Source organism: Furipterus horrens, unplaced genomic scaffold (genome assembly GCF_987537825.1).
Source record: "Furipterus horrens unplaced genomic scaffold, mFurHor1.1.pri manual_scaffold_7, whole genome shotgun sequence".
NCBI classification, from domain to species: Eukaryota; Metazoa; Chordata; class Mammalia; order Chiroptera; family Furipteridae; genus Furipterus; species Furipterus horrens.
This window is the reverse complement of record NW_028327177.1, coordinates 26,212,593-26,228,941: the sequence shown is the minus strand read 5'-3', so window position 1 is coordinate 26,228,941 and position 16,349 is coordinate 26,212,593. Positions and strand designations below refer to the sequence as shown.

The 16,349-nt window shown below is 44.6% G+C and overlaps 1 protein-coding gene and 1 pseudogene across 11 annotated transcripts in view; one reads left to right on the top strand and one right to left on the bottom strand.

Annotated features, from left to right (window-relative positions):
• The window catches only part of LOC150004149 (uncharacterized), an 80,842-nt gene that overhangs the window by 37,569 nt on the left and 26,924 nt on the right, over positions 1-16,349 (bottom strand). For 9 of the 11 annotated variants that reach the window (XR_016512368.1, XR_016512369.1, XR_016512370.1 and 6 more), the window contains exons 3-4: positions 11,914-11,944; positions 10,940-11,010 (exon numbers count right to left, since the gene is read on the bottom strand). Coding sequence is in view for 7 of the 11 variants with exons in the window: in XM_090283500.1 (XP_090139626.1) it covers positions 10,940-11,010; positions 11,914-11,944 (102 nt within the window). In the remaining 4 variants the exon portion in view is untranslated. Of the gene's footprint in view, positions 1-3,084; positions 3,281-4,468; positions 4,524-10,939; positions 11,011-11,913; positions 11,945-16,349 lie in introns of those variants that run through there. The other 2 variants (XM_090283502.1, XM_090283501.1) reach the window with 2 other exon arrangements.
• LOC150004150 (N-alpha-acetyltransferase 10 pseudogene) lies at positions 6,458-7,532 on the top strand (annotated as a pseudogene).

Here is a 16,349-nt window from a genome sequence, read left to right as displayed (position 1 = left end):
GGCAAACCACAGCCTTAGACATTTGGGTTTGAGATACAATCCTTGGAGATTCTCTTTAAAGACTAGAAGAAAATGGTGGGAAAATATATCTTAAAAGGGACGTATAATATATAAAATGGATCTTATATTTTGTATAATCACAGTTAAGATGCTTTTAACCAGATGTCTTTAGTGTTTTCTGACCAGTTCACATCTGTTGAGTGGGCAGAAGACCAGGTGAGCCTATCTGATTGCACCTGGTGAGCACATGGATCTCAAGAATGGTTCATCCAAGCATGACCAGTGTGGCTCAGTTGGTTGAGTGGCATCCCACAAAGTGAAAGGTCACCAATTTGATTCCTGGTGAGGCCACATGTCTGGGTTGCAGGTTCAGTCCCCAGTCAGGGCACATGTGAGAGGCAACTGATTAATGTTTCTCTTTCACATCAATGTTTCTCTCTCTCTCTTTCTCCCCCCCTTCCTCTCTCTCTAAAAATTAAAAAAAAAAAAAGTGTTTTGAAAAATGATTCATTCATACACAACATCTGACATAGCCTGGTTCAACAGCTAAGCCAGTCAAATCCTTTTCCAGAGTTTTAGGAAAAGATGCCCAGAGGGAAATCAGTTCCGGTGGCTGGACCTGGGAGATGATGCAGATTCGGGGACAGAACGGCTACTGTGGGCCAGGTGTAGACAAATCAGCAGAAATATCCAGCTGGCAAAGAAGATAAAGGAGGCAACACAGAGAGACAGACTTTGCTGTAAGGAGGAGAGTTGGAAATGTGAAAAGAGCATATCACAGAGCTGCCATGATTCCTGCCTTTTTGGAGGCTGGGTTCCTTGGCTCTTCCAGGGCCACCTTGCATATGTGTCCTTCCAATGAACTCCATTCTTTCTGGAACAACTTTCATGAGTCTCTGTTCCTGATTCAGGCAAAACCACGGTGGAAGCTCTGAGCTAGATGGATCTTACGAACACCATCCTGGGTGACTATCAGAGCTCTTTCCAAGGGCAGGTTGGTTAGTGACCCATTGCTCAGTGTTGGCTTGGGCATCAGTCCAGTGGATGTACCCAGTCATGGTCAGTCCTCATCCCAAGACTCTGGCCTCTGCCATTTTGCTTTAAAGGAGCTAACACATTCTTATAGACAATGCTAAGTCTCTCTAACACAGAATCACGGACTCTCAGTGCGGGAAAGAAATAAGGCCGTTACATCCAACCACTCATCCCATTGTTGAGTTACTTCTAAAAATCCCTGGCCAATGATTTTCCAGGCCTGACTTAAATACTTTCAGTAACAGAAAAATTGTAATAAAATCAGTTACCACTGACTAAGTACTTACTATGGTGCTAAGCTCTATGCTAACTACTTTGTATATATTATCTTTCTTAGTTTTTTGGAAAACAGAAAACTTGTGCTTTAGAGGGGAAGGAGAAGAGAACCAGTATTTATTGAGCACCTGCTACGTGCCTTTCTCTTTGTAGACACAATCTCATATTATATTCTAAAACCTGGGATTATTTTCACATGAAGGAAGTAGGGCTCAGAGAGGTCAAATTTTTTCCCACGATCATAGTCATGCATCAAGTTAATGGTTGTGTCAGTTAGACTTTTTGCTCACCTTAGAAAAACATTCATATTAACTTAAGCAAAAATAGAATATATTGGGAAGACATAGATAGCTCACGGAATTGAGAGAATGTTGAAGAACAGGACAAAGGATAGTAATATTTCTGTTCTTCAAGGTCAAACCACATTGTAAGGAACTTAGGTTGGAGATAGAGTTCTTGATGATTCTCTTTAAAGACTGGAATACAGTGGTGAAAAATGTGGCTTGAAGGACATGTTTAATATATAAGAACAATTCTAGTATTTTGGCATCCTCATGGTTAAGAAACCCCTTGCTAGATATCCCTAATGTTTTCTTTTCTTTTTCTTTTTTTAATTTCTCTCATTCTTTTTTTTTTTTAAGGCGTATTTTATTCTCATTTGAGAGAGAAAGGGAGGAAAAGGAGAGAGAGAAACATTAATGTGAGAGAGAAACATTGATTGATTGCCTCCTGCATGCACCCCGACTGGGGATCAAACAAACAACCCTCACCAGGAATCAAACAGGTGACCTTTTGGTTATGGGATGATGCTCCAACCAACTAAGCCACACCAGCCAGGGCTCTAATGTTTTCTGACCAGTGCACAGCTTCTGCTGTGGGAAGTTCAAGATCCAGGAATAGAAGTCAGTACTCAGGTAGGTGAGGGCACTGCTCAGGGACAAATCAACTCCAGCCATTCGTCCACCTTCATGTTACTCAGCTCAAGACAGATTATCATGAGAAAAAGACTCTGAGAGTGTCACATACTCTACTCTTGGCCAGGGGTGATTAGCATAACTTGATTGACTGTCCCACTAGGACTGCTCTCAATGGGGAAATGTTATTCCCCTCTAAGGAAATCAGGCCATTGCTTTCAGAATGAAAGGGAATGGACTCTAGAAAGCAAAAACAACAGATGCTTATCACAGTGATGGAACTGGCATTCACAAATTCTTTCCATCACTCTCCAGTCTGAGGGATAACAAACTTGTCTTTATATACAATCAAAATCTGTTTCCCTCCAATTTCCACTTACTGGTCTTTGTTTTCCAGCTTGGAACCACACAACATCAGCCTACTCTTTCTAGAATAGAAATATAAATATTTCTGGTTCCTTAAATGCTTCCTCACACACCATAATTTGCATAGCTTCCTTACTTTGGCTGTTCTCCTTAAAACCTGCTTCAGATGGTTTATTTTCCCACTTATAGCATGGCGACCAGAGGAACCCAAGGTAACACTTCTGGTGTGCTTTGTTCAAAGCGGAGTAGAGCAGAGTATCTCAGAATCACAAAACATTCAAGACCAAATGGTCATTCATTTCCACGTCTGTCTGATGCAGGCTCTAGTGAGTGATGGTTCTTGTTCTGCATCTTAGCACTGCCATTTGTTAGCTGTGTCACCTCAGGTAAGTTATTTATTCTCTGTGAGTAGGCTTTTCTCCCCTGTTACTTACAGTCATAATACACATCTGAAACCACTGTAAACATTATTATTTTTTAAAGGTTTATTTACTTTTTCACTCGAGAGAGAGGGAGAGGGAGACAGAGACAGAAAGAAACATCGATGTGAGAGAGAAACAACAACTGGCTGCTTCCTGCACACACCCCAATGGGGGATCAGGCCCGAAACTTGACTGGGAATTGAACCAGTGATCTTTTGGTTATGGGACGATGCTTCAACCAACTCAGCCACGCTGGCCAGGGGGCCTCTGTAATTATTAAATGAACAGTGCATGTAGCATGTAGCATGTCTGGCACAGTACCTAACAGGTTCTCTGTATGCTTACTATTATTACTCCAACCCAAGTAAGTGGCCATTCAGCCTTTCATGGCTATTAATGTGGGTCATTGCCAGAGAAGCTATGTCTGTCCTTCAGAATTTGCTCAAAGGCACACGAGGGACAGACTGGTCAAAGAGCACAAAGTTCAAGACAGATATATGCTAACAGAAGGATACATTATCATGTGGGAAATAAAGATGACCTGTGGGGATATGTGCGATGTTACAGGGTAAGGAAACTGCTTTAAGGTGCAAGCTAATTTTGCTCTGTGTTTTTTAGGATTCTCAAGAAGCAGTCATCATGTCAGAATCAGTAAAGATTAATTTCAAATTATGAAGAGGTAAAAACCAACATGCAAATATTTGTTATTAATAACCCATAGTAAGCTCTGCTCTCAGGACATACAAACTTGAATTTACTGCTCCCACACTTATCTGGCACACAAAATAAAGCAGGCCTAGAGGAGACATGCAGTGCATATCCTAGAAAATGGCCATTATCCTTTGCCTCACTAAGACACTGCTACTGAGGCTGTCTGAGCATGGCTAGGAAATGGCAGAGGTAAACCTTGGGTGATCCATGGTGGCAGAAACAATGGCAGACTTTTAAAGTGTATGTGCCATCAAGAAACCATCTAGAGTAGCGATATTCAACCTTTTCCATCTCATAGCATGCATAAATGGACTACTAAAATTCTATGGCATTACAAAAAATATACTATAATTTTTACCAATCTGACAAAGAAAAATAGGTATACTTTTGATTCATTCATACCAGACAGCTATTGTTGTGTTAGCTGTTGTCAGTTTTTTTATTTGACAATCTAAGGGACAAGAGGTCAGTGGCCCTAACTAAATAGTCAGGTATTGCATGTTTTAAAAATTCTTATGGCACACTAGTTGAAAATCGCTGCTCTAGAGCACAGTGGAGAGAGCTGTTGCAGGAGTCAGAAACACTAATTAGACTCCGTGAAATCTCATTTGTCTATGAAGGACCAACTCCAAGGGTTCATCATGGTCTTGTGAATCCCAGCACTGTGCCTGTCTCAGAACAGCAGTTCCACATTGCGAATGAATGAATGAACTGCCTGGTTCGGGGCCTAGCTCTTCTAATTACCAATGGTCTGATTTAAGGCCCGTTCTGGAACTTCTCTGTGCCTCAATCACCTTGTCTGTAAAATGGAGATTGTGATAATAGTTGTCTCAGGATTGTCGTGGAGATTAAATGAGCAAATGTAGACCATTTGCCACAGCACATAGCACATAGTAAGAGGTCAGTACCTGTAAGTTGTTCTTGTTCTCACTTTTCATTATTACTGACTTTTGATCAGTTCTAGTAAATAGTCTGTCAATACATTAGCAGCTGTTTTACCACCAGCAATAGTCAACAGTGAGACAGCTAAGTTTTTGTTTGCTTGTTTGCTTCTGCCAATTGAATTTGAAGATCCTCTGTTTCGCTATAATTAACTCTTTGAACTGGCAAGTTGCTTTCAGTGTAATCGTCAGCTGCCTATTCTTCCTGCTTCTCCCATCTCACTACCAGGGCCTCAGTGACTTATGTCCTTGGACTGTCTCTTGGGACCTCAGAGCTTAGGTAGCACACACAAGAACAGAAAGCACCTGTCATTTTTTTGGAAGTGACTTACATAATTTCTGCTGTCAAGAGAGACATTGTGTAAGAGGGGGAGATTTTACTTTTTAGAAAACTAACCTGGTAAATTTTTAAAAATTAATTACTTGAGAATTTTCAAAGAGTTTTGAGTTTGTTTTAGCAACGTTCCTTACAGCATTGCAATTTTCAGGTCCCAATCACCCTGGCTTGATCTCCCCCGTGCTCATCAGTGATGAGTGTGACACTGAAGTGACACTACCAAGAACCCCTTTGAATGAAAAAGGAGTCATGTTATGTATGTAGGGCTGTGTCTGTGTAGATTTTCTATTATACTGCACATTATATGTAATATTATCCTAATATCCTTCTATTAAACAGCAAATTACTTGCTTTAACTATGTTTTACTGAAAGAGCATTTTTAACTTTACAAATATACAGATTTACCAAGGAGAAAAAACCCAGAAATTTGTTTTTCTGGGTGTCTTTTGCAGCTATGCTAAGAAAAACAGCAAAAAACATTTCTAGACTATCTCAAGCCAGACACCATCCTTCAATCTTTTGCTCTCAATATTATGACCTTTATAAACAGAAAAAGAAATTGGGGGAGGGGGAAGTGACTTTTCAATTCTATTATCTTTGGCATTTTGTACCAGTCTGGGGTTTCTCAAGTCTCGAGACATGAAGCACATGTTCATTTTAGACATTAAAAGAAAAAAAATTTTTTTCTGAATACCTTTTCAGTTTCTTCCTTGAGCTGTCTAGAGGGAACTATTTATTTTTCTTCTTTACCTCGCAAATAGCTAATGGCTTCCAGCCAGGGCTCAACCCAACCCTTTGTGCCCTGCAGCCATTGCTGTGTCTTTAAAAGAAAACCGATTCTCTGGAATGCTGTGCGTGCACATGCCTGTCGGACTCAGCAGGCCCCACCTGCCCAGCAGGTAAACCAGATCCTCCGCGCCGGCCTCTGCAGCCACATTCCAGCCAGGCAAGCTCCTACTCTCTAATTGTTACCTGTCAAACAGGTCAACCAGGCACTTGGATCTGGTCCAAACACGCGCATGTTCCCACGAAACCCTAAACCTGCAAACCTTTGACCTTTCCATAGTTCCTGAGATCCCTTGATTATTTTAACCAAGGCTGATTTAAATCCGAATGATGACTTTTTAACGGGCACACAGGTTCTATTTCTCTCTTATCATGAATGGTAAAGCTGATCGTGCACTGTTTGAGGTTTCTGAACTAGCACACCATGGTCATTCAAGAGAACCGGAAGGCAAAGGTTGGGGTAGCCAGAGCTCCTGAGATGAAATCCATGAGCACTAAATCACTCGTGGAAAACATAGGCTGTCCGCCCTGACCAAATGGAGAGTGAATTCCCCAGAGGGGATAGAAGTGGAGGTGACTCACAGGTGAAAAGTCCCTCCTCTCCTTGCAGCCCCTGAGCTGGCAGTGAGACTGTAGCCTATGGATTCAGTTCCAAACCTATGACAGGTATGAACTTGAGCAAGTCACACCCTCAGTTTAGGCCTCAGCTTCCCCTCTCTAGTAAAGAGAAGAAGGGGGCTCCTCCCTGTAGCCAAGATGACCTGGGGAACACGCAGCCCTGTGACCTCCTGTGCCTGTCCCAGAAACTCCCATATGTCATACTGCTTCGACCTCAGCCTCTCTCGATCCTAGCTCTCTTAGATACTGAGGATGAGAAGGAGAACATTGTGGGCTATGTCCTGGCCCAAAAGGAAGGGGACCCAGATGACATGCCCCATGAACAGATCACCTCACTGGGCATGAAGCATTCCTACCTACACCTTGGCCTGGCTCAGAAGCTGATGAACCAGGCCTCTGAACCATTATCAAGAACTTCAATGCCAAATCCATCTTCCTGCATGTCAGAAAAAGAAACCGGGCCACCCTGCATCTCAGTTCCAAAGCTCAACTTTCAGATCAGCGAAGTCGAGCTCAAATGCTGTGCAGAAGCAGAAGATGCAGAAGCAAGGAAGCAGGATCTCACCCAGACGGCTGGTGAGCTGAGGCAGCACCTGGAGCTGAAGGAGAAGGGCAAGCGCACAGCTGGGCTCCATCGAGAACAAGGTGGAGAGCAAGGGCAACTCACTTCCAAGCTCCGGAGAGCCCTGTTGGGTGGAGAAGGGCCTGGCTGCCAAGGGCAGTGGCAGTGACAGCCAGGGCCTCAGAAAGGTTGGCGAGACCACAGAGAGCAGCGACGTCAAGGACAGCTCAGAGGCCTCTGACTCGGCCTCTTGGGGTCTATATACACTAAAGTGCCACTCTCCCTGCCCTGGCCTGCCTGTCCCAGACCCACCCCCTGAGGTTTCACATAAACCTCACCTGGTGGGAAAAAAGAGAGAGAGAGAGAAGAAAGGCAGTGGTACGGGTCATAAGGGTCTCTTTCAGAGCCACTTCTGTGTCTTTCCTTTCACTGATGCCACTCAAAGTAGTGGGAACCATGTCACAGGAAGGCTGCTGCTCCTTCTCTCTGTTATCTGGGGCTGGGTGGGGGGCATGGGAGCTGCTGAGGGGACCCTGGATCAGCTGAGGGCCCGCTATGATTAGGTTACGAGGACTAGGGACTTCCTGGAGTGTGGAAAGCCCTGGGCTTCCCCTGCTGGGACATCTGACAGAACACAGGATATCCATGTTCACCTCAGTTTTCCCTCTGTATCTCATCTAGTGAGTTCATTCTTTTAACTGGGAGAGGTGATTATTTTGATTGTGTTGGTAGCACTGACTGTCTTTTTCAGTCTACTGATAATGAATTCAGAATCAAAACTCTAGGCTCACCCAATGTAAGTACTTCCTGTTACAGATAAAGAACCTGAGGTCTAAAGAAAGAGTCGGAGTGGCCAGAGGCTGCTCAACTCATCAGGTTCCTCAGCGAGAGGATGGTGGTACATGCCGTGAGCAGCGAAATCATTGCCAGGAAAGTGACACCAGAAGGTTCTCCCGAGACGGTTCCCATGACTTCAAAACTCCAGGCAGAGAGCAGGAGCTCTCCAACGGGTTTCATTCAGAGGGGTGGTGCTGTCAGGCCAGTTTGCCCGGGGCAGGGGGCGGTTTCTCCTCTTGGGCTGGACGGGTTCTTCTACAAAGAGCCCTGGATCACTATGCGCAGAGCAGGAACTGGCACTTCCTGCTTGTTCATCCAGCTCAGACTTGTCCTCCAGAGCCAAACAGGCAGGGCTGGCTCCCCAGAAAAACTTCTTTGGGGCTCTGGGGTGGTGGAGCTGAGCAGTTTGCAGGCCTGCCTAGCATCCTTCTCACCAGCCGCTCACTCTAGGGGGAGCAAAGCATGGGCTCAGGGAGGGGAACGCCAACCAGAAGCACACCTGGCTGTTCCCTGAAGTACCATAATATGAGTGCCAGGATCCCCCAAAAGGGACTATATCTACTGAAGGGGCGTTCAGCCATCACGATGAATGAATGAATGGATATATTAACCTCTTGTGAAGACCTCTGGGAACATGAAGACCACTATGTAGTTGCGTTAAAAAATATATTAAAGAGTCTTTACACAACATCCCTAATTAGCATTACTTTCTCATTGCCAAACACAAAACTTCCCACAAACAATACATTGTTAGCCTGTCAGCTTCTATCAACCCCCAGATGTCCTACTTTTCCCATTTTTTCCCTCTACTGCTCATTGACTGTGGGCCACTGAGCAAGTTACATCAGCCTTCTGGACTCCAGCTTCCTTATCTGCACAACGGGAACAATTGGCCCACTTCCCTAATTGCCTCACCATGTGGAATAAAGGATAAAGTTCCCTGTCTGGTATGGGACCTTGCACACAATATATATTCCATGTCAGCTATTTTTGTTGCTGTCATTGATATAAAATGTATTAAAGTAGTGACCCATGTGGGACAGTTTCAGAATGGTATGTCTGATGGTCAAAAAGTAACTTCAGAATAACCCAGAGTTCTCTACATGTTCTCCAACACTGTGTGGGGGCTCTGGCTTCCTCACACACCATAGCAGTTCTGGGTGTGTGCACCGTCTTCAATTCTAGGCTCTTCCCCACTGCCCCTCACACTTCTTACTGCCGTATGTTGGTAAGGGATCGGGGGTTTTAAACAGGTTTTAGTATGAAAGAATCCAAAGCATAATTAGAAAAGGTACTCTGAATGGGGAGGGTATTTTCGGATAATGGCTTGGGGTCTTTCCCACCATGGCCTGCCTCCTCTCCCATTGGCTAAGCTCAAATGACCACAGGGCAATAGCTATGTTGGGTGATGGTCTCTCTCCAAACCTTCCTTTAGGCCACCACACTGATTACAAAGCAGGCTTTCAGAAAAAGAAGAGTCGGAGCACTGAGAGAAACCACTCACCAGGTAATCACCTCCCAAATCCTCTAGTGCTGACAGCGCTCTTTAAACTTCTGGCTTTCCTAAAAAAAGAATGGCCTGGGGCTACCCAAAGCTACTTGCCCTTAGGTGGATGAGGAAGGATAAGTCCAGTGAAGTTTGCAGGACATTTGACCCAACAGTTAAGGAAGTAAATCAGACGAGGTGCTATAAGGAAATAGTTTTTGAATCCATACTGACTGAATCCACTGCATCCAATGAATCACAAAATCCCATCAATTCTACTCCAACCCATTGACCGCTCATTGCTTTGTCCCTTGTTTTGAGCACCAATGTTTTTTTATTTGAATTAATGAAACAGCCTCCTAGCGTGTCTTCTAAGAATGGTTTATGTGGCTATTGGTGGTCTCACTGATGTTTGCCTCTCCAGCCTCACTCCTGGATTTCCCTTCTCTTCTGCAGGGAACACCCTCCCAACCCTAAACCCGGCTCAGCCTTCAATTCTGCTTAGATAATGCTTTCCACAGGACCATCTATACCAAAACTGGTCTGAAACCCTCTCCCAGGCTTTAAGCAGCATGATGTCAGGAACAACTTCCAACTTAGACAAGTCTGTGCCTTGACTTATGAGTGCAGTGCCTGACCTATCACAGCTGTTCAACATGCATTCTCTCATTTAATCTAAGCGCCCTAGCACAGGTGTGACCAAACCCACATGGCAGATGAAGAAACTCAAGTTTAGAGACATGAAATAACTCGCCCCAGGTCACCCAGTTAGGATGGGGGCAGAGTCCATATTTTAATCCAGGCCTACTGGATGGAAGCCTGTGCTTTTAATTCCTGCAAGACGTTTCCACAGAATACTCAATTCACTCCTCAAGTTCAAACTCAAGCAAACATGTTACCTTTCAGAGGAAGGTATGCAGGCCCCTGGGGAGTGGCTTCTGATTAAGCCAGGCTAGATTAGCCATTTTTACCCCCATAAGTATGTAAAAGACACTTTTTATAATGATTTTAAAAAATATTTTGGAAGCAGATGCACATTTTGCTTTTAGCTAAGATGCTAGCAGTCAGAACATTTTGAGACAATGAGGTCTGAGGGAATGGTTCTCCAAATTCAGAAATGTATGGAGTGGCCAGAGTGGCCTTAGAGAGGAGATCACCCAGAGACTAGGAGATATAAGCTCAAGGAAGGATGGTGAATGGAAGAGCTCTGGGTGGTGAATGGGAACTATAAGAATGCCAATACTCTACCCTCCCAGGGACCCCGGAGCTCCCGAGCTCAGAGGAGAGCCTACTTTCAACGCTGAAGAAATAAGACTGCCCTGGGACTGGCGGTGGCTAGCCACATAGAAGAGTGAGTTGGAATTTGGGGTGTTTTACTAGCTTGGAAAGGACATGAGAAAGAGTATGAGCTAAAGGCTTTCTGGGGTTTCCCCCAGCTATTCCTGAGAGGGCTTCAGGATTAAATGTCAAGTTAGTGCTGAGGAGGACATGAGGACATCAACTGATCTGGCCTCCCGCCCTTGACAAGAAAGAGTCAACAGTATTTAGCCAAGGGCTTTGGTTAGAAGTTAAGTATAAACAGAAGCAGACAAGACCCTAAGTGGAAAGGGCATCACATCTGGTGGCTCTTGCTCCTTGCCACCCTACCTTTTCTTTGTCCCACAGCCATTGCCTATGGACCTCTGGTTTCTGCTGAAGAGAGGACAGGATTTCAGATTCTGAGAAAACAAATAAAATTACTGATTAGAAACTTGCAGAATGTAGGTGGATTTATTAAACAAATTATATAAGAAAGGAACATTTTTCTAAATCGGCCATCGTAAGTCTTTTCCGAGAGAAATTAAAGTGCAACATAATAAAAAGAGATAAAATTAAATATAATATAGAACTAAAATCCACCAAATCATCATTAGTACCCACTGGGTAAGCTAAAGAAAAAAGTCATGTCAGAAGAGTAATATTCTGTACAAAAAGAACAATGATAAAATGTGGAAATCAGTTCATGCTTTAAGAGTGAGCATCATATAAGACAGTGTAGGTCGTATCCCCAAGTGGAAAGTATTTCTCCTGTTTATGGAAGCAATACGTTGAAACTTGAATATCAGAGAAACGTGAATCAATTAGTGGCTGAATGAAGCAATTGAAATGCATCCAACTTCCTACCTACAAAAGGTAATAATGTTTCATAATAATTTATGATGATAATCTGCGATGGTATGTGAACACTGGGAGGCTGAAAAATTAGTGTAAAAGGAAAGTATTGTTTTTTAAAACACATACACATACACATACACAAAAGGGGTGTGCTGCTCAATTACTTCAACAAGAAGCCCCCTCCATGGAAAAAAGTAATAGGACCAAAGATCCATCTGTGTTCAAAGCAAATCAACACCAGCACTGATGGGAGCTTTGGAAAGAAAGGAACCACACTGTGGAGTAACTGGCCAAAACTGTCTACAGAAAATACTAGTCTAACTCCTCTGGGGAAGAGGGAAGGAAAAGTTATGCTGTTCAGGTTTGGTTAACACATTTATAGAATATATTAAGAAAGCACAATTCTTATGATAGTAAAATTTGAAAAGAACTTCGAAAATTCATGCAAAACGAAACATTCTACCAACCTGTTGTGCCCTTGAACATGCCAAGGGTTTTCTGAAATACAAAGAAAGGAGAAGACACTGTCACTTCCGTCCAATTTAAATCCAATTGGGGAGACAAAACAAATGCACATCAAGCGGGTCAGCAATGTGTAAGTGAAGGAAGCCAGCGTGGTTCAGTTGCCCAGGAACACAAGGAGTCTACGAGCAGAAGAGCATGTGCTAGGAGAGGATAGTCTGCATCTTGGGTGCTCAGCTCCATGGCTCTTGGACTAGGTGTTTAAGAGTAAGGTTAATGATTGCTAGGTGGGTTTCTTAAGCTCCTTGGATGTGCTTGGGTGCCATTTAGGCCAGAGGCTCTGAACCTTAGCTGCATGTTAGAGACACCTGGGGAGATGTGAAAAATCCCACTGCTGGGCCCCACCCCTGAGAGTCTGTTTAAGCAGCTTGTGGTGAGGCCCAGGCATCAGTATTTTTCCAGAACTCCCCAGGGGATGCTAATGTGCATCCAGGATGAGAACCATTACTTTGGTGTTTGCATTCTTTTTCTAGTTGCAAACGTTGAATTCTCTGGTCTTCAAAAGACGCTACTGAAATAAAATTATTTTCTTATTGCCAAACATTAATTTGTTATTAACAGAGAGCATCAACAATAAGCACGCAATTAGAACTTTGGCCAGGCCACTTTGTGCGTTTACAGTAGGCACTGCATAATTCTAGGGCAGCAATTTTCAACCCTTTTCATCTCATGGCACACATAAACTAATTACTCATTACTAAAATTCTACACCACACCAAAAAATATATTTTTTGCCAATCAAACAAAAAATAGGTATAATTTTGATTCATTCACACCAGATGGTTATTGTTGTGTTGGCTGCTGTGATTTTCTTATTTGACAGTCTAAGGGGAAAGAGGCCATTGGCACTGACTAAATAGTCAGGTATTGCATGTTCTAAAAATTGTTGCAGCACACTGGTTGAAAATCGCTGTTCTCAGGGTTGTGCCCACAGTGCAGCCTATGCAGTCGGGGCACCTTGGAATTGGTCAGTGCACACCCTGACCTGCTGCACTCAGCAGTCTGTTTGCATGGCCACTGTGTGCCAACCACTGGGCTGAGTGCCGTGGCTACATTGGTGAACACAATGACATGGTCACTGCCCTGGTGGAACTTCCAGCCTCCAGGGAAAGCTGTCACACTTGTGATTTCCATGCAGAGTGGCTGTGCTGAGGTGGGAGGGGCTGTAGGAGCGCAGGTCCGAGCCTCTCATCCAGTCTAGGGGTCGGGGAGAGGCTTGCTGAAGGAATTGAAATTTGAACCAAGACCAAAGGATAAGTAGTTCTCTTGTGGGAGAAAAACAGTGCTGTTCACCCAGCGGGAACATCCCTGAAGGGGCAGAGAGATTTACCATGGTCTTAACAGAAGAGCCGAAAGACACTCAGAGAGTGAGCGTGACAGGCAGGGGTGAGATACGAGGATTTCAAAGAATGCAAGGTCTTGTCACAAAGGGTCTGTGGGCCACGTTAATAAGTCTGGACTTTATCATGTGGGCAAGGGGGGAGGAAAAAATTCAATATGAGACTCAGAAAGATCATCTGGCAACAAGTGGAGCTGGGGCTGCAGGGAGCCAGGCGTGGGCACGGAAGATGGGCTATGGGGCCACTGAGCAGATCAGGGTGAAAGATGGTGGTAGTCTGGATGAGGGAAGAAGAGAAATGGACACATGTGAAAGATGTCTGGGAGGGACAGGATGTGGAGAGTGCCACTCAGTGAGATAAGGCATGAAGAAGAGGAGAAGCTGGGGTGGGACAGGGTGGGTGGAGGGGCGGGTGATGACTTTCTTTGAACATGTTGGTTTTGGAGACATAGTCTTACAGGTTGAGTTGCTGGAAAGTAGGCTCTGAGACAGTTTAGGGAGCAGAATATTTCTTAAGGTGTGCTTCTTGAGGGCGACGCCTGCCGAGAGGAGGGGGAAGGCGACAGGAGTGGGCAGAGGGAGAGATCTAGCTGCTGGGCAGGCCTAATGATGGGCTCGACTGTGGCAGATTATATTTTGCAATGATAGCCACACCAACTTGTGTGTCATCCTATACACTTTCTTCAGTGTGACATTGAAACTCTTTCACAGAGAGGTAGGGTCTATGCTCCATCCTCTTGAACTTGGGTGGACTTTTGTAATTGCTTGACCAGAGTGATGCTGCATGACTTATGAGGCTAGGTTGTAAAAGGCAATATGGCTCCTGCCTGGTTTTCTCTCTTGGGATACACACTTTAGGAGTCCTGATTCTACAAGGAAGAAGTCTGGCTGTCCTGAAGCTTCCATGCTGGAGAGGGCATGTGGAGGGAGACCACACAGAGATACAGAGAGATGCCCAAGGAGCCCAGCAGTTCCAGCCACCAGCACCTTGAGTGTGCCCAGTCCAGGTGCCAGACAAGCTTGTAAATGCATCCAGCCCCAAACTTCAAGAATCCCCAGCATACCCTGAGTGGAGCAGAGATGAGCTATCTCCTTGCTCCTTCTCCCACCTGGAGCCCAGTCCAGACTGCAGATTCATGAGCAAAGTAAATGCTGTCGTTGTTTTAAGCCATTATGTTTTGAGGTGGTTTGTTAGACAGAGTTAGATAACCAGCACATCAGCTCACCTCCTGGGGAGGCCCAGAGCTAGAACGGCCTTTCAGAGCTATTTCAAGCTAGGCCGAGATGGTGGAGCCTTTATACTCTCACGCTGATCAGTGATTGGACATGGGCTACCCTAAGAAGTGATGTGCCCTTGGAGGAGGAGGTTCTCTTCAGCCCAGGCAATTCTGGAAGAGGCTGACAACTGAAGGCTCCATGTGAACAGCACTCCCTGCAGCTGGGACAGAAAGGGGATCTGGTGGCACATTGCTCTGACTGCTACAACCAGAGAGATGTCAAGCCAACTACACAGTCTGGAGCTTAGAAGGGCCTAGTGTTGGGAAATATTAGCCTGTAGCTCAGATTGTTTCATCCTGTGGTCTGAGAACAAAGAACAACCTGCCCTAAATCATGTGAATGTAGCCCTCTCTCTTAACCTGACAAATTGGCAACCAGGCCCCCTCAGATGGTCCTTCTGCCCACTAACATTGAGAACCTCTGGATAAAGATGATATTGAAGCCACGGAGGAGTAGATGCAGTACCCCAGGGAGAACACATAGGGTGCAGTGAGAACCTGGAACACCACCATTTGGGAAGAAGAGGCTGCACAGGAGATGGGGTAGGAGTGGGAACACAAGTGCTTTTCAGTAGAAGTTGATACTAGGGGTGAATGCAGATGGAGTCCAAGTAGGGTGAGAACACTGGAGTGCCCATTGGACTTGGCTTGGCAACACAGAGGTTACTGTTGGCTCTAGTTAGAGCAGTCAGGGTGGCTGTTAATTATATGGCACAGCCCTGATGATATTTTTCCTGGCTTCTTGGCTGGGATTCCTGGGGCAGAGGAAGGGACAAAGAGGTAGGACTGGGGGGGTTGTCTTGAGATGGGCCTCTGCTCAGAGCAAAAATAAAAGGGACTGACTAAGCAAAGGCAACACAAAGTAAGCTAGAAGAAAGTAAATGAATGAGGAGCTAAAAGGAAAAGAAGCAACCTATCGGGGAAACTAAGGACTCGCTAAGGGACTGAACCCCAGAAATATGTGTATGAAGCAAGTACCTTCAGGGTTTACACAACCCAATTAAGGCAACTAACTGATGGCGCCACTCACTGGAATAGCCACTCACTGGAATAGCCACTCACTTCAGTAGTTGAGAGAACAAATGTATCAACAGACTGGGCTTTGGTTCCCAGCACCACAAAGTTATATCTCGATGGAAGGCCATTTAACTTTTCTAAGCATCCATGTCCTTATCTGAAAAATAGAGATAATATTGCTTGACTTGCAACTTTGCTGCAAGGGCTGTAGCTCATTCATTCATTCAATGAGCATTTACTATGCATGGCCATATTCCAGACACTGTGCTAGACGCAGGCGACACAATAGTCAACAGCACAGACTTGGCCCATAGTAGGAGCTCGTCTTCTAGTAAGAGACACATTAAATTGATTATAACAACAATGACATCACTACTATTGTGATAAGTGCTATAAGGGAGAAGAAAGACAGAGCATATTAGATACCAAATGGTGCCTGAAACATAATAGGGGTTCAGGACACAGTATTTACAGCCATCTCCACCATTGAATGGGACCATGTTCAGCAAAATGGTGAAAAGAGATATTTTATACTCAGTATCCACAGAACTCCTCTCTTTGCTGTTTCCTCTCCTGAGGAACTGTGGTGCTTTGGGTTTTTCTTATCAAAGTTAGTACTTAATCAGCACCGTTAAGTACTTCCAGAAAGAAGTGAGCAGACTCGTGGGGAGAGAGGACATGGTTTCTGGGTCTTCAAAATCACTCACGGAGACGGCTGCTCTGTCACTCACAATGTAAACTCGCTCTT